The 21,397-nt window shown below is 40.9% G+C and overlaps 1 protein-coding gene and 1 long non-coding RNA gene across 2 annotated transcripts; both read right to left on the bottom strand.

Annotated features, from left to right (window-relative positions):
- Nucleotides 1-239: 239 nt before the first annotated feature.
- Nucleotides 240-3,070, bottom strand: LOC118565818. Its single transcript, XR_004932620.1, has 3 exons — nt 3,026-3,070; nt 464-524; nt 240-379 (listed from the first exon to the last, which is right to left on the bottom strand). It is a non-coding gene; the product is annotated as an uncharacterized LOC118565818 (long non-coding RNA).
- A 7,118-nt stretch (nt 3,071-10,188) lies between these two features.
- LOC105923951 (integumentary mucin C.1) lies at nt 10,189-13,836 on the bottom strand. Its single transcript, XM_036146921.1, has 7 exons — nt 13,492-13,836; nt 13,306-13,370; nt 12,962-13,140; nt 12,123-12,610; nt 11,151-11,212; nt 10,924-11,072; nt 10,189-10,806 (listed from the first exon to the last, which is right to left on the bottom strand). Exons 1-7 carry the CDS (start codon nt 13,777-13,779, stop codon nt 10,718-10,720), a joined length of 1,320 nt encoding a protein of 439 aa, XP_036002814.1. The 5' UTR covers nt 13,780-13,836; the 3' UTR covers nt 10,189-10,717.
- Between the last annotated feature and the right edge of the window lie 7,561 nt (nt 13,837-21,397).

Raw genomic sequence — 21,397 nt, forward strand, 5'->3', positions numbered from 1 at the left:
GTTGTGGTTGGAGCAGTTGTAGTTGTTGTAGCAGCTGTAGTTTTTGTTGCAGCTGTAGTAGTTGTGGGTGCAGCTGTAGTTTTGGTGGGAACAGCTGTAGTTGAGGTTGGAACAGCTGTAGTTTTGGTGAGAATGGCTGTGGTTGGAGCAGCTGTAGTCGTGGTGGGTGCAGCTGTAGTTGTGGTTGGAAGAGCTGCAGTTGTTGTAGCAGCTGTAGTTGTGGGTGAAGCTGTAGTAGTTGTGTGTGTAGCAGTAGTTGTGGTTGGAGTATTTGTAGCTGCTGTCGTCTGATCAGCGTTGGTTGTGAATTGAGCAGCTGTACTGCTTGTTTCAGCTGTTGTGGTTGAATAAGATAATGACATGTTTGGAGCAGCTCTAGCTGTGGAGCAGAATGCATTCTACTTAGTCTTTTGTCATATATTGATGCATTTAAGCACTGATATTCCACAAATCCCCAACTTACCTGTTAGTATTAGTAGCAACGGTAAGATTTTTTCCGGACCCATAGCTTGTCCGTCTTTATTCTGTAATATTAGGCACAACAACCATTTTGTTCAAACATTAATGCATCACAAATGCTATACGCACCATTATGCTTCAACAACACTGAATCCTATTAGCAACATAATCCATATTTAACTTTAATACTTAACTTAACATTGTCACTCTTTGCAATAGTGACAAGGTTAAGAGAAGAACAAATGACAAAATTGTAATCACTGATAACTGTAATGCAACACTTCAACATCATAAAAAGATATTAAAACAACAACACATAAATTTCTTGAAATAAATACTATCTTGTTGTTATAAAAAGCCAATACATTTTCTGTTTGCTTTTTCAATATTTGTCCTGCTATAGAAACTAAATAGTTTATTACAAATATATTGTAATTGTTCAGTGAACTCAAAATTTTAAAGATTTGAAAATGATTTAGACCTGTGTGTTGTTTACTAATTACTTATTCAGCTATACCTAGCTGGCTCAAGTTTGTGAGTAAGGTACCTTTATTGAATATTTAAATGATTTAAGTATTTACTAAAATAAACAATATTTAAATAAGTTTCAGATGTTGCTTCCACAAATTTTTGCACTTGTTTTCCCAAATCTTTTGTTATTCTAATAATTAATTAGAATTTCTTGGAAGACCTATTTGTTTTAGTTTGTCATAAAATACATTTTGTTGGCTTTTGGTTCTGATAGTTTCAGTCAGCAACATGTTACAATGGGTAGGAACATATTGTCATACATACACTCATACAGTAGGTAAAATAGGGTGTCACTCATCTGCTTTTTAGTTACTAACTCGTCTCTCATTTTAGGAGCCCAATTCCATTCTGGAACCCAAAAAGAAGAAATATTGGCTGATTTTATCTTTAAGTCCACAGCTTGCATCACAGAAAACTTTTTATATATATATATATATATTTATATATTTTTAAAAAAAAAACACTAAACGTTTTGGTAAAATATAAGTAACACCCCATCACACTATCACATTTCTTAATGTGAAGCTAAGCAGTTTTAAGTAAATAACACTCCTAAATTGCCTTGGTATGCATCTGATACTCTTGCTTATTAATCTTGATAATCTAAAAAATGTGATTATCAAAAAATGTGATTATTTTGTGTTCATAAACTAGACAGCATTCGAGATGCAAATTAGATGCACCATATCTATCACTTGCATTACTTGAGCTGGTATATATTTGACTACTTGGATGCACTCAGACACAATGTACAGAGCACTAAGGTGTCCCAGATAGTGATTCAGTTATTGAAGATGGAAGAAGGAAAATCACTGCCAAAGTGCTGTAGACTGCTATCATGCAGTAATTTACTGCAAAATTACTGACTTCATCCCAGAAAATACCCACTTTTCTAAAGAGGAGCACATCATAAGACCTATGCTCCTTGCCAAAGAGAATATTTAATGTTTCACAATATTTTCAGTTAATTTAAAAATGTACAGCTTACAGGTTAGGGGGGATTTGGATACACTGAGGAAATGGGAAGAAACAACGACGCATTGTAACAGCAGCTTTAAGGTCATAATAGTGATAATGTTAATTTGTTATGTAATACACCAGGACTTTAGATTGTATTTAAACCTGGTCCTTTTGATGCTTCTAGCCAGACAGCCTCGGTGTCTCTGACAGTTTTGAGTAATTAAGTATTCCCCTTTAAGTTTTCAATAACCCATTTTCAAGATACCCCCTCTTAAAAAGTACATGAATTGACTGAAACTTTAGTCTGCATTTTCCTTTACATTGAATGTCTGTCTATCTATCTATCTATCTATCTATCTATCTATCTATCTATCTATCTATCTATCTATCTATCTATCTATCTATCTATCTATCTATCTATCTATCTATCTATCTATCTATCTATCTATCTATCTATCTATCTATCTATCTATCTATCTATCTATCTATCTATCTATCTATCTATCTATCTATCTATCTATCTATCTATCTATCTATCTATCTATCTATCTATCTATCTATCTATCTATCTATCTATTTATTGTCTGTTATTAAAACATTTATAGGGCACATACTATTTTTTGTAGTTGACCAACATTTGCAAAGACAACTACTGAAATATGAACTTAACAAAAAGTGGAAATGTACTTTTTTTTTTTTTTTTTACAATATGGGGAAAATAACAAAATCAGTTTTTTGCAGCATCCTATAACTTGGATGGTTGAAAAATTAAAATGATTAAAAAAACTAAAACTATATATATATATATATATATATATATATATATATATATATATATATATATATATATATATATATATATATATATATATATATATATAATAAACCTTGAAATAATGAAACCTATTTTACTCAATATATGAAAAATTTAGATTTTTAAACATTCATATAAATAAAACTGGATTTTACATAAATGTTAATAAAACCACAACAAATCTCAAACCTTGAAACAATAGGTTTTGAGCTATATTTATTTCTAGATATATACAAATTTAAATGTTAACGCTAGACTTACCTAAAGCAGTAAGTAAAGTCCAAAGTTCCGTAAATTTCTCCTGCTACTCCTGAAACTCTTGTTTTTCTACAGCTTTGTTCAGCCTTATATATAAGCTGCATGTTATTACTAGCATGACGCAGGTAAGGACCTTCTTTTCAAACAACTGCAGGTGTCTCAGGAATGACAAAATAAAGAATGCGGCTCTGCAGCCTCTAATTTCAAGTTACATACATCTATACTGCTTACACAATCCTGAGAAATATTAGTTCTTTGTTCCGCTTAAGTGAACAACTTAGACAATTTGAGTTGTATGCATAGAAATCTTACAGTTTTACCAGTCAAAATGTTAATACATTTTGTTTTTATAAAACTGTGTTGTATCCATATAAATGTATAAATAAAAAAGGTGAAAATAGCTTTTGCATTACTTTGGAGTTCCTGGAGATTCTCCTTGGATTTTCACAGAAGTTGTCAGACTTTACACCACTTCTAGTAGGTAAAAAGGTCTCTCGTGGGTGTTGATTTCATGTACAGAGCAACTCTTAAACAGAACAAAATTTATCTGTGTATACAATTTTTAAATATTTAACTATTTTCCTGTCAAACAAGTTGCAAGGAAAATTTCTTGCATGTAAATTATCAGTGAGAAAATGTTTGAGGTGTGGCTGTTATGTCATCTTTTGTCTGCCATAATGACAGCTTCGGAGAATCCAAATTTAGCACAAACACATTATGTTCAGAAATCTGTTAATTCACTTTGAAATTCTTATGACAGGTCGGATCAGGTTCAAATTAAACATATTTGAGATCACCAAAAGGGTCACAAAAAGTCAACACTAACCCCAACTAGAACTCGTTTTGTTTTTTGTTTCTTTTTTCAAATTATTATTTATTCAAGGACTTGTGAAAGCAACACCATGGAACAGAAGAAATATGAAAAATAAGTTTTTGCTCTGGGTCCACAATATAACAGAATATATGTCGGAAATGTAAAACATACGTTTGTTTTTCACCATTTTCCACCAGTACACCACAATTTCATTAGGCCCTGCTGCGTGTGTGTCTGCTGTCTTCAAAGTGACCTGAGAATGTAAAAAAAATAGTAAAATTCATTACACACACACACACACACACACACACACACAACCACGATTGACGTACAGTAAGGACTGTGCCTTTTCTTCCAGACTTTCTTTAAAATTCAAGCCTTTCTATGACCTAACCCTGACCATTACAGGTTTATACCTAACCTAAACCTAACTGACACCATGGTGCTAAACCTAACCACTAGCCCAGAATAAAAGTGAGGAACGACAAATCCTCTAGAAGATTTACTAGAGGATTAATTTTATTAGTAAATTGAGCAAAATGTGTTCTCACTCAGCTGCAAGTACAAGAACACACACAAACTCTTAGACATGCATTGATCAAATCCTATGCAGCATGTATAAAGGTAACATTTATGTTCATATATGTTCATGACTACAAGAAAGCTTTTACCCTTAAAACAAAATAACTTTACCTTTCTGAGACGTCCGTCCGTCTGTCCATCCATTGTCTTCCTCTTATCTGGGATTGGGTCATGGAGGCAACAGGTCCAGGAGAGAAGCCAGAGATCCATCTCCTCAGCGACATCCTCCAGCTCATTCTGGGGGACAGGCAGCAGTTAACTGACTGGAGATATATGATCATCTGCCTCTGACTGTGTCCAGCTGTAACTGGAGAAATTTAAAATGAGTTAAATTACACTTGAAACGGATGTTTAATTCATACATTGAACTATAAAGAAATCTGCTTCAGCAAATAAATACCGTCATTTCACTACAAGAAATATAAAAAAACTTCTATTACAGTAACATCAGCTGCAATTGCAGGAGTATTATCTTGCTGCTTTACAGTTTACTATATTTAATGAAAACCCAACTCACTGAAAGATATCTTCGGTTATCAGCAGTTGGAAGATATTCAGTTTTAGGAATAGTTTTAACATGTGGTTCCAGACAGACCGATTAAAGGAAAAATAAACTCGTCAGATTGAAGCAAGTTCTAATGATTTATCTGAAATAATTTGGTTATTTAACATCAGAATGACTAAAAGGTCATGAGTGACTCTAGAAAAAAACTCTTTATTCATCACTAGTACTGAGTCACTTTCAGCTATACTAAGGTTTATCTGCATACAGAATTAAAAGAAATGGGGGGAAAATGCTTAATGAGTTTAAAGTTTTTATTCATACAATGGCACAAAGAAAAACTTTTAAATAAATCCAATTTTGTAGAAGACCTTTCATTTAAAACAGCTAAATGCAAAATTTGGGGAAAAGTAACACAGTGTGAATAGGATAAATGTGTAAAAACAATAATGCAAATCATTATTGTACAAGCCATGTTCAATGCAGACGACTCTCCCTGTGGCTCAACGGTTCCCCAGGAGTGACTGCTGCTTGTCGGGACTTTGATGCAATCAACTGGTTTCCTTATATAGGACATTTTTGACCAATCTGTATAATCTGACCCAATCTGTATAATATGATTGAACTTGATTTTGTAAAGTGCCTTGAGATGACATGTTTCATGATTTGGCGCTATATAAATAAAATTGAATTGAATTGAATTGAATTGAATAATAAGGGAATGAGGAACAAAAATGCTTTTAAAAGTCTAGTCTTGGTCTATTGCTGCATGCAAGGGGAGAAAAGACACTAAGAAGGAGAAAGTGCAATAAGCGTGTGAAACCAGAGGCTAAATCCCATGTTTTGCATGGACCTAGAGGCAAGAGGCAATTTACAGACAAAACAGATGTCTGACATTAACAATATTAAAGGGCCTTTATCATGCAAAATTCATATTTCCAACCTTTAAACCATGTTATGATGTTATTCCTTCATCAAAATTGAGCCCAAAGTGATATTATGCTTGATTAATGCATGTCTGCGTAAACCTCATGAGTCTGAGCAGGAGCCCCTCCCTGTCCAGGAAAATGAGTGGCCATAACCAGCCTACATAGAGTGGTTTTTCCTACCAGTACTTCTTATTCTGACTCTTTGGTACAATCAGTTTGTGGTTTTCATGTTTCCAATTTTAAGAACTGGTAAGTTGGTTCAGAGAAAGGTACCTATTAGACCAAAAAAAAAAAAAATCAAAAATAAGATTAAGATTAAGATAAGATCAAAGTTTGTATGTAAAAAAAAATGCTTAAGTTTTCTTAAAAACTGTGACATTAAACACAAGGAACAGCAGATCAATTTACTCCAAATACTTCCAGATGTCTATTACGGAGCTTTAAAAACGGGAATGTCCACTCCTTGATGGTCTACTTAGTACGACTACAAGTGTAGGAAAAATATAGGAAAGATTCAGTGTTTTAAACAGATGTATTTACATTTCTAAAGGTTTCTGAGATATACATGCAAAGAAGTCAGTATCTAATGAAAAATAAACTAGTACATAAGTCACATATATAGACAGGCGCTCTATAGCACACTTGGCCATCCTGTCTTGAGTTATACAAACATTGACACATTTGCAACACTAGATGGCACTGTTGTTTTGAGAAATTCAGATCATGGCAAGTTCTAAACAATATTCTAAACAAATATCGTCAGGAAGAAGTCTTGGGGCATTAAATTCAGAAATATTGATTCCTTAAGACAGGCATGGGATCCAAAACCCCAACTTATTATCTATACATTTTTAAATAGAATCCCACATCTGAAATAAACCATTAAGAATTTAACAGTATTTTACTCAGCTCATCATTGGTTACATACCCACTTGTAAAATTTTAAATGTTGCATTGCTCAGTTAGGTAAGCAAAGACTAACATCAACTTTATGCCCCTGGCTTGAAACACTCTCCTGTGTGTCATACCAAAATATATAACCAAACACTACAAAGGCAGTGCTAGAAATGAGGTGATTTTGAATTGCTGTCTAAAGTGAGCATGGCTTGCAGTCGTGGTTAATAAATTCCAGACTTTTACATAGTTTGAACATATCCAAGGTTTTGAAGCTGTACTTGGTGTTTAATAAAGTTTTCAGTTTAATCTTCATCTTTTTGATGTACGTCAATAATGTAATGTATAATAATACAGTGCAATCTGCGGTAGGAGATTTTTTTTTTATTACTTGAGAGTAAAGTAAAATGATTACAGTTATATCTAGACAGGATCATTATGTCAAAACCATAGAATGGATAGATGGTGTATTTTTTTCACAATCCTTTTATACAGGTCCTGGTCATGTAATTAGAATGTCATGAAAAAGTGTTTTTTTTTTTTTTTAGTAATTCCATTCAAAAAGTGAAACTTGTATATTGTATTTCATTCATTACACACAGACTGATATATTTCTAGTGTACATTTATTTGAACTTTGAAAACCCCCAATTCAGTATCTCTGAAAATTAGAATATCGTGAAAAGGTCCAATACTGGTACCACAGCTAATCAGCTAATTACCTTAAAAAACCTGCAAATACCTCTCTCAGTCTAGTTCTGTAGGCTACACAATGATGAGGAAGACTGTAACTTGACAGTTGTCAAATAGACGACCATTAATACCTTGCACAAGGAGGGCAAGACATGGGTTTCAACTGTCGCATTCCTTGTGTCAGGCCACTCTAGAAGAAGAGACAGCGTCAGAAGCATCTTGCCTGGGCTAAAGACAAAAAGGACTGGACTGATGCTGAGTGGTCCAAAGTTATGTTCTCTGATGAAAGTAAGTTTAGCATTTCCTTTGTAAATCAAGGTCCCAGAGTCTGGAGGAAGAGGGGAAAGGCACAGAATCCATGTGTCTTGAGGTTCAGTGTAAAGTTTCCAGTCAGTGATGGTTTGAAGTGACATGCCATCTGCAGGTGTTGGTTCACTGTGTTGTCTGAGGTCCAAGGTCAACAACACAGCCGTCTACCAGGAAGTTTTAGCTGCTGAACAATAGCTGCTGAACAATTATGGAGATTCAGATTTAATTTTCCAACAGGACTTGGCACCTGCACACAGTGCCAAAGCTACCAGTACCTGGTTAAGGACCTTGGTTTCCCTGTTCTTAATTTGCCAGCAAACCTGCCTGGCCTTAACCCCAGAAAAAATCTATGAGGTATTGTGAAGAGGAAGGTGCGATACGCCAGATCTAATAATGCAGAAGAGTTGAAGGCCACAATCAGAACACCGGAGTAGCGCCACAGACTGATCAACTCCATGCCAGGTCACATTGCTGCAGTAATCCAGGGAAAATGAGCCCCAGCTAAATATTTAGTGCTGTAATTGCTGATACTTTTCAGTTTTGGCAACATCTCTGGAATTTGTTTTTGTATTGCTCTCAAGTAATCTAATTTTTTGAGATACTGAATTTTGGGTCTTCATTAGTTGTCAGTCATAATCACCAAAATTAAAAGAAATAACCAAGATATGCTGTCATGATCCTAAGGTGTTTTGGTTTTCTTTTGTGTGGGTATAAATAATTCCCTTTACTTTTTGTCAAGTTCAGGGTTCTTTACTATTACATGGATGCTACCTTATTAGTTAATTTCCTTTGTGCTTAGTCTTGTAGTTCATTCTTTTTGTTGTTTTCTTTGTTAATTTTGGAATTGTTCCTTTTCATCTCTGTTTATCTCCTCCACTTGATTCTCAGCTCTGTCTCTGTTAATTAGTCTCTGTCCAGCTGATTCCTTGTTTCTGTGATCATTCACGCTCTCTGTTATAAAGCTCATGAAGCTCGGCATACCTGTGCCAACTAGTTAAGCTCATGACCCTAACCTGTTTCACCTGCTATTTAAGTTACTGGTTTCTCTTTGTTTTCAGCTGGATTCTTCCATTGCATGCCTGTTACTTCCTTGTGTACCAGTGCCTGATACTCTGTCCATTCTCCATTGGTTGAACAGGTTCTGATCTAATCATAAATCATTGTCTCTCAAATACTAATGTTCATTTGCACACACTTTAGCTAATCTGGGTGTTACTTATACAATCATGCATATTGCATATTTTTCTCAAATTGTTGTGTAAATCAGCTGCTGTAATTTTTGTTTAAATTGAACATTGCATTTAATATCTGAGTATGCCATATTATACAATGCTTTATATGTATTTTTATTTTACCTTTATGATAAGTTCATTCTCTGTTGCTTTAGAACTTAATTTTAGATTAGCTTGTTACTCCTTACTCGTCTAGTGTGTAATTGTGCTTTTCAAATGTAACATCTGTGTTATGTGATTTCTCTACTGTGGGACAATAAGGGTAATTCTTATCTTATCTCCTGCTCTCCTCGTCCTGTGTGTCATTTTTTTTATTTTTCCTTTGTTTCCTTTAAACTACCATGCTGCTCCCAAGATCATATGTGACCTGGCAGGTCTGTAGACACTGGGTCAAAGAAACAGCTAAAGTAATTATCAATTAGAGTTTTAGTTTGGTCTATAAGAAAGCTAGCCTCGTGAGACCATCCTGATCTCACAAGCTTTCAAGGTTTCACTCGAAAGCTTCTACCTTGTTGAAACGTCTCAGTAAGATTTGTCAGGAAGTGGTGCTATTGTAGTCATTGGCTTCTCTCCCTGCTAGATTGTGGAGTTGGGTCCAGATACCCTTTGTGGTGGTAGAAAGGTATAGCAACTTATCAGAACTTTCAAGATTAATTTTTGTAAGCGGTAAAAACAAGTGTATTTCATGGTAAAATTGCAACAGATAAGCTTAGAATTAGGAATGTCACTACTGAAAGAGGTTCAAATTGTTTTATTGTTAGTGGACAACCTGATGTGGCTTAGGGGTTAGAAGGAGGGTGGAGTAGTCAAAGCCAACATGCCTCTCTGACCTTAAAAGTTCTGCCTAAAAGGTGCTCTTTAGTCAAACGGTGCATTAACTGTGAAAAGCAATTCCTTCTTCGAGCTTCTACCAAAAAACATTTACCATATTTAGCATAGTCTTAAACTATTGTATGCCATGAGTGTTTCTGATGTGATATCAATCTTTAGTATTGGAATGTTTTACCATGAGTGAATCTAAAAATAAAACTGCTGAACCTGGAAAATAACCTGTCACATTATTTTTGTGCCCTTTCATGCTGAGAAACTTGCTTAAAAGGAAAGAGACACAACTGTGTTTCTCTGTGTATATCAATTCTCCTAACAAAAACACCAACACATATAGCTTTCTTCAAGTTTGAACTGCTGCTAATTTTCAAATAAAACAATGAATTCTAAGATGTTTTTTCATTTATTTGTATTGCATGGATAGGTAAAAAGGCAAAAAAGACAATGCTTTACAGAATACTGAATACAGAGTATTTTTGTTAGGAATACATTGAAAAGAAAAAGGAAAACTGGGCAATCACGTAGGACAGCTTATGTTTGGTTTGCCTTAAAATAGTCATTGAGAGAATTCTTAAGAATTGCACGAACAGTCACCATTTGAGCACAAATCTAGGAGAACGCATTGGGGTCTAAGAGGGTTACCTTCATATTTACTTTTAAAGATGATAAATTATTTCACTGTTACATATCAATTTACTTTGCAACAATAAATAAGACAAAACTGACAAAAAAAATTAATAGCCTGACATTTTCATTGAAGTAACTTTTGTTCTACACAATCAAGTTTAAATAATTGTTTAAAAGTTCAAATGCAAGAGTAATTCCTGGTTTTTCAATTGGAACAACGTCCTTGTTTATACCAGTAATAGTTGACGTTTTCCAGCAGATTTTCCTCTGGAAACCAGCAGAGACGTTATTGCTGGCTTGACAGAAGCCATGACAACAGGACCATGCTGAAAGCAGTGATGAGGCTGATCTTGTGGCTTACTCCACTTGACATCGCTGTAGGTATAGAAAAGGGGACACACAACATTATTTCAACAAAGGCCTCTGTGATATTGCAGATTTTGTATAATTTACTATTTATATGTGCTGTGATGTGAATGTTATTTAGCTTACATGCGCCATCCACAAAAACAGAACCCGTGTCAATGTTGAAAGCCGTGATGCTTGAAGCTGCGTTGATCAAAACTTCTGCAATTTGGGTACTATTAGGAGCTGATGCTGATGGAAATTGAAGGATAATGTTGTTGATGATTGATCCGTTGCTGCAAAAGTAATAAAATATCAGTTATTATTTCCAAATTTATATTTAACAATATTCCAAATTTATCTGCAAATCATACCTGAATGAAGTCACCATAAAAGCACGTAATGTGGGAAACGCCTGCTTGTAGCGTGGTTCAAGCTGCAGACAGACAAAAATGAGTTTTCCATAAATGGTTTATCTTAAGATTGTCAAAGTTTAATTGCAAATATTTATGTAATTAAAATTCATTCACTGTTTTTTTTTGGGGGGGGGAAACAGTGAATATTGTATATATTTTATATATATATATATATATATATATATATATATATATATATATATATATATATAATTGTATATGGAGATACAAGATATATCTACATTTTCATAAATATTTCACACAAATGCAAAATTTTGTTTTGCTTTCATTTTTTAGCCACCTTCCATGCTTATTGGCATAATAAAAGATTGTCAGTCCTTATCCCTTTTGTTTTTTAATCTGCTCCACCCTCCCCCAGTTTTTCAGAAAGTAAAGGTACAACAGGTTTTTTTTTAGTCTGTGTAGCATTTCACTGAAATTTGAGACTGAAAAAAAAAAAAAAAAAAAGAAATTTGAGACTGACAAGCAAACACACCTGAAGAAGGAAAACTGGACAAAACATAATTAAATTTATCTGTATATGTGTATCAATATATAAATTAGACAGTGGTTCTTCTTTTATAATCAGGGATTAAGACTTAATTTGTTATTTTTTTATGTGAAGACCCCCAATTCAAAATGAGGGGACAATGCCAGGCTCCTGCAGTAGCTGTTAAAATGCTGAAAGTATAATAAAACAATTTGGATTACATATGATGCAGCAAAGAAATCTCTAATGCATGCATGGCTCTGGACTTTCACAATCATTCGTTTTTTACTTTCTGGTCTATTTTGTTTTTATTTTCTGAAGAAAAGTATTTGGGTTTTTCTTTTTTTCTTTTCTACCCTAAAAATAGTTAAGTTAAAATATATATTTTTTAGTAAAACCAGTAATTCAAATACTTCTAAACCAGCTGAATTGAGACTTACATTGGACTGTAAAAGACTTGCTCGATTTCTAAATGCTGCAGATGATGGGTTGAGCAAATCAATTGTGAAGGTCTCTCCAGCAGACCTAAAAGTCAGTGTCCTTGTTACTCTTGACTCCATAGTTGTAGGTGTAGTCGTTGTGGAAGTGGTTGTTAGTGTTGTTGTAGTTGTGGTGGTGATGGTTGTGGAAGTGGTTGTTGGTGTAGCTGCAGTAGTTGTTGAGGAATTGGTTGTAGCATTTGTAGCTGCAGTGATGGCAGTAACCGTAGAATTGGAAGTGGGGTTGGTAGTGGGTGGGTTAGCTGTAGTAGTCGTTGAAGAATTGGTTGTAGCATTTGTAGCTGCAGTGATGGCAGTAACCGTAGAATTGGAAGTGGGGTTGGTAGTGGGTGGGTTAGCTGTAGTAGTTGTTGAAGAATTGGTTATAGCAGCAGTGATGTTAGCCACTGTAGAATTTGTTATGGGTGCTGCGGTAGTCAAAGGTGTGCCTGCCAGAAACAAGTGTAAAGAAGTAACAGAGATATTATTGTCATAAAGAATACCTTTAAAAATGTCTTAAGTTCAAGTCAGAGTTATCTTTATCACAGGAAAGGAGCTACTGAGAAAATGCTACAAGTTATTTCAATAAGTAGCAAATGTAAAGGTTCCTTTCTGCCTCTATTTTGTTCTTAAGAAACTTAGAATAATACATTTTAAAAAGTTAGCCATTGCTTATTTTGTAAAAGAATGGGTCTCTGCTAAAACAGAAACATGGAATGAAGGAAAGTAAAAACATTACTGCTTAAATAAAAACTCACATTGCCCTGTTTTTGTAAAGTGTTACATCTTTGTTTACTTACGTATTATTTCGACAGAGCCAGGTACAAATGAGACGTTGAAGGTAGTGCTGTTTATAGCCTGGATCAAGGTTTCTTGTACAACTTTATTCTCTGGGAGTTCTTCAACTGGTGTGGTTCTATTGAACAACAACCCCACCTCTGCTATAGTATTATTATTTTGTGCGCGCGTCAGTGGAGCCCTGCAATATAACCATAAATGAAACAAGTTGAGGAAAACTGAAAATAAAAAGTAGCAGTATATATAAATATAGCTCTTTTCCCATGAAATAATTTGAATCATCGTTAAAATCACCACCACTCAGCATCTAGAAAGAAAAGTAAAATCCAAAAATGTTGAATCTCACCTGAATTCAATAACATAACTACGGATGAAGAGGAGCCCGAATCTTTTCCTGTAGATTATGTCATACTGTAGGACAAAAAATTAAGTACAACCATAAGAACAACATATACATTTAAATAGCTGAATATAAATAGTTTTTTATCTCTGTACATGAGACCATCAAGATACATATAAGTATGGCACTTACTGTTTCTGTGACTCTTATCTCAAGGTCCTTAAATTCTTTGCTGTTTCTATCTCTAAGCTGCTCAACAAACTCGTGAATAATAGTTGTTTGAACAGCATATACTGGACCAGGAGCTTCAGTTGTAGCTTGTACAGTAGATGCCTCAGTGGGGGGATTTGTTTGTTCAGCTGTGGGTGTTGGTGTAGCAGCTGTGATTGTGGCTGGGGTTGGGGCAGACGTAGTTGTGGAGGGAGCAGCAGTGTTTGTGTTTGGTTCTTCAGTTGTTGGGGTTGGGGCAGTTGCTGTCATGGTGGGAGCAGCTGTGGTTGTAGTGGGAGCAGCTGTGGTTGTAGTGGGAACAGCTGTGGTTGTGGTTGGAGCAGCTGTGGTTGTAGCGGGAGCAGCTGTGGTTGTAGTGGGAGCAGCTGTAGTTGTAGTGGGAGCAGCTGTTGTTGTAGTGGGAGCAGCTGTTGTTGTAGTGGGAGCAGCTGTGGTTGGAGCAGCTGTTGTTGTAGTGGGAGCAGCTGTGGTTGTAGTGGGAGCAGCTGTGGTTGTAGTGGGAGCAGCTGTGGTTGTGGTTGTGGTTGGAGCAGCTGTTGTAGTGGGAGCAGCTGTGGTTGTAGTGGGAGCAACTGTTGTTGTAGTGGGAGCAGCTGTTGTTGTAGTGGGAGCAGCTGTTGTTGTAGTGGGAGCAGCAGTGGTTGTGGTTGTGGTTGGAGCAGCTGTTGTAGTGGGAGCAGCTGTTGTAGTGGGAGCAGCTGTGGTTGTAGTGGGAGCAGCTGTTGTTGTAGTGGGAGCAGCTGTTGTTGTAGTGGGAGCAGCTGTGGTCGTAGTGGGAGCAGCTGTGGTCGTAGTGAGAGCAGCTGTGGTCGTGGTGAGAGCAGCTGTTGTTGTAGTGGGAGCTGCTGTGGTTGTGGTTGGAGCAGCTGTTGTTGTAGTGGGAGCAGCTGTGGTAGTGGTGAGAGCAGCTGTGGTTGTTGTGGGAGCAGCAGTTGTTGTTGTGGGAGCAGCAGTTGTTGTCGTAAGAGCAGCTGTTGTTGTAGTGGGAGCAGCTGTTGTTGTAGTGGGAGCAGCTGTGGTTGTAGTGGTCGGAGCAGTTGTTGTTGTGGGAGCAGCAGTTGTTGTCGTAAGAGCAGCTGTTGTTGTTGTGGGAGCAGCTGTGGTTATAGTGGTCGGAGCAGTTGTTGTCGTGGGAGCAGCAGTTGTTGTCGTAAGAGCAGCTGTTGTTGTTGTGGGAGCAGCTGTGGTTGTAGTGGTCGGAGCAGTTGTTGTCGTAAGAGCAGCTGTGGTTGTTGTGGGAGCAGCTGTGGTTATAGTGGTCGGAGCAGTTGTTGTTGTGGGAGCAGCAGTTGTTGTCGTAAGAGCAGCTGTTGTTGTAGTGGGAGCAGCTGTTGTTGTAGTGGGAGCAGCAGTGGTTGTGGTTGGAGCAGCAGTTGTTGTAGTGGGAGCAGCTGTGGTAGTGGTGAGAGCAGCTGTGGTTGTTGTGGGAGCAGCTGTGGTTATAGTGGTCGGAGCAGTTGTTGTTGTGGGAGCAGCAGTTGTTGTCGTAAGAGCAGCTGTTGTTGTAGTGGGAGCAGCTGTGGTTGTAGTGGTCGGAGCAGTTGTTGTAGTGGGAGCAGCTGTGGTTGTAGTGGTCGGAGCAGTTGTTGTAGTGATAGCAGCTGTGGTTGAGGTCAGAGAACACAAAATTGTTGTAAGTAATCCTCCGTAATATTCCAAAATTTGGATAATTTATATTTACATTTTTTATTTCTATCATGTCAATGTTATTTAGCTTACCTTCCCCATCCACAAAAATAAACCTAGTGTCAATTTCAAAATCAGTGATGAATGAAGATGCATTGATCAAAACTTCTGCAATTTGGGTTCTATTAGGAGCTGATGCTAATGGAAATTCAAGGGTAATGTTGTTGATGATTGATCCGTTGCTGCAAAAGTAATAAAATATCAGTTAATATTTCCAAATTTATACTTAAAAATAATCCAAATGTATTTGCAAATCATACCTGAAGGAAGTGACAACAAAATCACGTAATAATGGAAACGCCTGCTGGTAGCGTGGATTGAGCTGCAGACAGAAAAAAATTAGTTTTCCATAAATGGTTTATCTTAAGTTTAGCTATTAATCATATTGGCATGTATCATATTAAAATACATGGAATATTTGTACCTTTTGATACATTTTTCTCAAAAATGCTAAATTAGCTAAACAAATGCAAATTGTTTTGTTTTAATTTTTTAGCCACCTTATAGGCTTATTGGGATAATAAAAGATTGTCAGTCTTTATTCCTCTTCTATTTTAATCTGCTCCCCCCTCTCCCCAGTTTTACAGAAAGTAAAGGTACAACAGTTTTTTTTTGAGTCTGTGTAACATTTCACTGAAATGACACATGCTGACAAGCAAACACACCTGAAGAAGGAAAATGGACAAAAATAATTAAATTAATCTGTATCTGTGTATCAGTTCTATAAATTAGAATGTGGGTTATTCTTTTATAATCAGGGACTAACACATAATTTGTAATTTTTTTATGCAAAGATCCCCTAATCAAAATAATGGGACAGTGCCAGGCTCCTGCAGTAGCTGCTAAAATGCTGAAAGTATAATCAAAATATTTGGATTACCTATGATGCAGCAAAGAAAACTCTAATATATGCATGGCTCTGGTCTTTCACAATCCTTATCGACCTCCTTGAGTAGAAAACATTGTTCTTTACATTTGGTTTTAATTTTCTGAAGAAAAATATTTGTGTTTTTCTCTTTTCTACACAAAAAAAGAGTTAAGTAAAAATATTTTTTTTTGTTGTTAAAAGCATTGATTCAAATATTTCTAAACCAACTGAAAAGAGACTTACATTGGACCGTAAAAGGCTTGCTCGAATTCTAAATGCTTCAGATGAACAGGACTCACCGTGGACTTTAAAAGTGCAGCTCGGTCTTTGAATGCAGTTGAAGATGAGTTTAGCAAATCAGTTGTGAAGTTCTCTCCAGGAGACCTAAACGTCAGTTTCCTTGTTATTCTTGACTCCATAGTTGTAGGTGTAGTCATAGTTGGAGCAGCTGTGAATGTGGTCTGCACTGCTGTAATAGTGCTTGGAGCAGCCGTAGTTGTCCTTGGAGTAGAACTGGTTGTGGTTGGAGCAGCTGTGGTTGTGGTGGGAGCAGCCGTGGTAGTGGTGGGAGCAGCCGTGGTAGTGGTGGGAGCAGCTGTGGTTGTTGTGGGAGCAGCTGTGGTTGTGGTGGGAGCTGCTGTGGTTGTAGTGGGAGCAGCTGTGGTTGTTGTGGGGGAAGCTGTGGTTGTAGTGGGAGCAGCTGTGGTTGTTGTGGGAGCAGCTGTGGTTGTGGTGGGAGCAGCCGTGGTAGTGGTGGGAGCAGCCGTGGTAGTGGTGGGAGCAGCTGTGGTTGTTGTGGGAGCAGCTGTGGTTGTGGTGGGAGCTGCTGTGGTTGTAGTGGGAGCAGCTGTGGTTGTTGTGGGGGAAGCTGTGGTTGTAGTGGGAGCAGCTGTGGTTGTTGTGGGAGCAGCTGTGGTTGTTGTGGGAGCAGCCGTGGTTGTGGTGGGAGCAGCCGTGGTAGTGGTGGGAGCAGCTGTGGTTGTTGTGGGAGCAGCTGTGGTTGTGGTGGGAGCTGCTGTGGTTGTAGTGGGAGCAGCTGTGGTTGTTGTGGGGGAAGCTGTGGTTGTAGTGGGAGCAGCTGTGGTTGTTGTGGGAGCAGCTGTGGTTGTGGTGGGAGCAGCCGTGGTAGTGGTGGGAACAGCCGTGGTTGTTGTGGGAGCAGCTGTGGTTGTGGTGGGAGCTGCTGTGGTTGTAGTGGGAGCAGCTGTGGTTGTAGTGGGAGCAGCTGTGGTTGTTGTGGGGGAAGCTGTGGTTGTAGTGGGAGCAGCTGTGGTTGTTGTGGGAGCAGCTGTGGTTGTTGTGGGAGCAGCTGTGGTTGTTGTGGGAGCAGCTGTGGTTGTGGTGGGAGCTGCTGTGGTTGTAGTGGGAGCAGCTGTGGTTGTTGTGGGGGAAGCTGTGGTTGTAGTGGGAGCAGCTGTGGTTGTTGTGGGAGCAGCTGTGGTTGTTGTGGGGGAAGCTGTGGTTGTAGTGGGAGCAGCTGTGGTTGTTGTGGGAGCAGCTGTGGTTGTTGTGGGAGCAGCCGTGGTTGTTGTGGGAGCAGCTGTTGTTGTGGGAGAAGCTGTGGTTGTTGTGGGAGCAGCCGTGGTTGTGGTTGGAGCAGCTGTGGTTGTTGTGGGAGCAGCTGTTGTTGTGGGAGAAGATGTGGTTGTTGTGGGAGCAGCCGTGGTTGTTGTGGTTGGAGCAGCTGTAGTTGTTGTGGTTGGAGCAGCTGTAGTTGTTGTGGGAGAAGCTGTGGTTGTTGTGGGAGCAGCTGTGGTTGTTGTGGGAGCAGCTGTGGTTGTTGTGGGAGCAGCCGTGGTTGTTGTGGGAGCAGCTGTTGTTGTGGGAGAAGCTGTGGTTGTTGTGGGAGCAGCCGTGGTTGTGGTTGGAGCAGCTGTGGTTGTTGTGGGAGCAGCTGTTGTTGTGGGAGAAGATGTGGTTGTTGTGGGAGCAGCCGTGGTTGTTGTGGTTGGAGCAGCTGTAGTTGTTGTGGTTGGAGCAGCTGTAGTTGTTGTGGGAGAAGCTGTGGTTGTTGTGGGAGCAGCTGTGGTTGTTGTGGGAGCAGCTGTTGTTGTGGGAGAAGATGTGGTTGTTGTGGGAGCAGCCGTGGTTGTTGTGGGAGCAGCTGTGGTTGTTGTGGGAGCAGCTGTGGTTGTGGGAGAAGATGTGGTTGTGGTGGGAGCAGCAGTTGTAGTGGGAGAAGATGTGGTTGTGGTGGGAGCAGCCGTGGTTGTGGTCAGAGCAGCCGTGGTAGTGGTAGGAGCAGCTGTGGTTGTTGTGGTTGTAGCAGCTGTAGTTGTTGTGGGAGAAGCTGTGGTTGTTGTGGGAGCAGCCGTGGTTGTGGTTGGAGCAACTGTGGTTGTTGTGGGAGCAGCTGTTGTTGTGGGAGAAGATGTGGTTGTGGTGGGAGCAGCCGTGGTTGTTGTGGTTGGAGCAGCTGTGGTTGTTGTGGGAGCAGCTGTGGTTGTTGTGGGAGCAGCTGTGGTTGTTGTGGGAGCAGCTGTGGTTGTGGTGGGAGCAGCCGTGGTTGTGGTGGGAGCAGCCGTGGTTGTGGTGGGAGCAGCCGTGGTAGTGGTGGGAGCAGCCGTGGTTGTTGTGGGAGCAGCCGTGGTTGTGGTGGGAGCTGCTGTGGTTGTAGTGGGAGCAGCTGTGGTTGTTGTGGGGGAAGCTGTGGTTGTAGTGGGAGCAGCTGTGGTTGTTGTGGGAGCAGCTGTGGTTGTGGTGGGAGCTGCTGTGGTTTTAGTGGGAGCAGCTGTGGTTGTTGTGGGGGAAGCTGTGGTTGTAGTGGGAGCAGCTGTGGTTGTTGTGGGAGCAGCTGTGGTTGATGTGGGGGAAGCTGTGGTTGTAGTGGGAGCAGCTGTGGTTGTTGTGGGAGCAGCTGTGGTTGTTGTGGGAGCAGCCGTGGTTGTTGTGGGAGCAGCTGTTGTTGTGGGAGAAGCTGTGGTTGTTGTGGGAGCAGCCGTGGTTGTGGTTGGAGCAGCTGTGGTTGTTGTGGGAGCAGCTGTTGTTGTGGGAGAAGATGTGGTTGTTGTGGGAGCAGCCGTGGTTGTTGTGGTTGGAGCAGCTGTAGTTGTTGTGGTTGGAGCAGCTGTAGTTGTTGTGGGAGAAGCTGTGGTTGTTGTGGGAGCAGCTGTGGTTGTTGTGGGAGCAGCTGTGGTTGTTGTGGGAGCAGCTGTTGTTGTGGGAGAAGATGTGGTTGTTGTGGGAGCAGCCGTGGTTGTTGTGGGAGCAGCTGTGGTTGTTGTGGGAGCAGCTGTGGTTGTGGGAGAAGATGTGGTTGTGGTGGGAGCAGCAGTTTGTAGTGGGAGAAGATGTGGTTGTGGTGGGAGCAGCCGTGGTTGTGGTCAGAGCAGCCGTGGTAGTGGTAGGAGCAGCTGTGGTTGTTGTGGTTGGAGCAGCTGTAGTTGTTGTGGGAGAAGCTGTGGTTGTTGTGGGAGCAGCCGTGGTTGTGGTTGGAGCAACTGTGGTTGTTGTGGGAGCAGCTGTTGTTGTGGGAGAAGATGTGGTTGTGGTGGGAGCAGCCGTGGTTGTTGTGGTTGGAGCAGCTGTGGTTGTTGTGGGAGCAGCTGTGGTTGTGGTGGGAGCAGCCGTGGTTGTGGTGGGAGCAGCCGTGGTTGTGGTGGGAGCAGCCGTGGTAGTGGTGGGAGCAGCCGTGGTTGTTGTGGGAGCAGCCGTGGTTGTGGTGGGAGCTGCTGTGGTTGTAGTGGGAGCAGCTGTGGTTGTTGTGGGGGAAGCTGTGGTTGTAGTGGGAGCAGCTGTGGTTGTTGTGGGAGCAGCTGTGGTTGTGGTGGGAGCAGCCGTGGTAGTGGTGGGAGCAGCCGTGGTAGTGGTGGGAGCAGCCGTGGTTGTGGTGGGAGCAGCTGTGGTAGTGGTGGGAGCAGCCGTGGTAGTGGTGGGAGCAGCTGTGGTTGTTGTGGGAGCAGCTGTGGTTGTGGTGGGAGCTGCTGTGGTTGTAGTGGGAGCAGCTGTGGTTGTTGTGGGGGAAGCTGTGGTTGTAGTGGGAGCAGCTGTGGTTGTTGTGGGAGCAGCTGTGGTTGTTGTGGGAGCAGCCGTGGTTGTTGTGGGAGCAGCTGTTGTTGTGGGAGAAGCTGTGGTTGTTGTGGGAGCAGCCGTGGTTGTGGTTGGAGCAGCTGTGGTTGTTGTGGGAGCAGCTGTTGTTGTGGGAGAAGATGTGGTTGTTGTGGGAGCAGCCGTGGTTGTTGTGGTTGGAGCAGCTGTAGTTGTTGTGGTTGGAGCAGCTGTGGTTGTTGTGGGAGAAGCTGTGGTTGTTGTGGGAGCAGCTGTGGTTGTTGTGGGAGCAGCTGTGGTTGTTGTGGGAGCAGCTGTTGTTGTGGGAGAAGATGTGGTTGTTGTGGGAGCAGCCGTGGTTGTTGTGGGAGCAGCTGTGGTTGTTGTGGGAGCAGCTGTGGTTGTGGGAGAAGATGTGGTTGTGGTGGGAGCAGCAGTTGTAGTGGGAGAAGATGTGGTTGTGGTGGGAGCAGCCGTGGTTGTGGTCAGAGCAGCCGTGGTAGTGGTAGGAGCAGCTGTGGTTGTTGTGGTTGGAGCAGCTGTAGTTGTTGTGGGAGAAGCTGTGGTTGTTGTGGGAGCAGCCGTGGTTGTGGTTGGAGCAACTGTGGTTGTTGTGGGAGCAGCTGTTGTTGTGGGAGAAGATGTGGTTGTGGTGGGAGCAGCCGTGGTTGTTGTGGTTGGAGCAGCTGTGGTTGTTGTGGGAGCAGCTGTGGTTGTTGTGGGAGCAGCTGTGGTTGTGGTGGGAGCAGCCGTGGTTGTGGTGGGAGCAGCCGTGGTTGTGGTGGGAGCAGCCGTGGTAGTGGTGGGAGCAGCCGTGGTTGTTGTGGGAGCAGCCGTGGTTGTGGTGGGAGCTGCTGTGGTTGTAGTGGGAGCAGCTGTGGTTGTTGTGGGGGAAGCTGTGGTTGTAGTGGGAGCAGCTGTGGTTGTTGTGGGAGCAGCTGTGGTTGTGGTGGGAGCAGCCGTGGTAGTGGTGGGAGCAGCCGTGGTAGTGGTGGGAGCAGCCGTGGTTGTGGTGGGAGCAGCTGTGGTAGTGGTGGGAGCAGCCGTGGTAGTGGTGGGAGCAGCTGTGGTTGTTGTGGGAGCAGCTGTGGTTGTGGTGGGAGCTGCTGTGGTTGTAGTGGGAGCAGCTGTGGTTGTTGTGGGGGAAGCTGTGGTTGTAGTGGGAGCAGCTGTGGTTGTTGTGGGAGCAGCTGTGGTTGTTGTGGGAGCTGCTGTGGTTGTAGTGGGAGCAGCTGTGGTTGTTGTGGGGGAAGCTGTGGTTGTAGTGGGAGCAGCTGTGGTTGTTGTGGGAGCAGCTGTGGTTGTTGTGGGAGCAGCCGTGGTTGT

Source organism: Fundulus heteroclitus, chromosome 14 (genome assembly GCF_011125445.2).
Source record: "Fundulus heteroclitus isolate FHET01 chromosome 14, MU-UCD_Fhet_4.1, whole genome shotgun sequence".
Lineage (NCBI taxonomy): Eukaryota > Metazoa > Chordata > Actinopteri > Cyprinodontiformes > Fundulidae > Fundulus > Fundulus heteroclitus.

Excerpts from the sequence above, each read along its gene's own strand:
- LOC105923951 (XM_036146921.1), bottom strand. The coding sequence starts at position 13,779 with ATGACAGCAACTGCCCCAACCCCAACAACTGAAGAACCAAACACAAAC. Across the intron at positions 13,371-13,491 it reads AGATAAGAGTCACAGAAACA|TATGACATAATCTACAGGAA; the intron begins GTAAGTGCCATA and ends TTTGTCCTACAG. Across the intron at positions 11,213-12,122 it reads CAAGTCTTTTACAGTCCAAT|CTTGAACCACGCTACAAGCA; the intron begins GTAAGTCTCAAT and ends GTCTGTCTGCAG.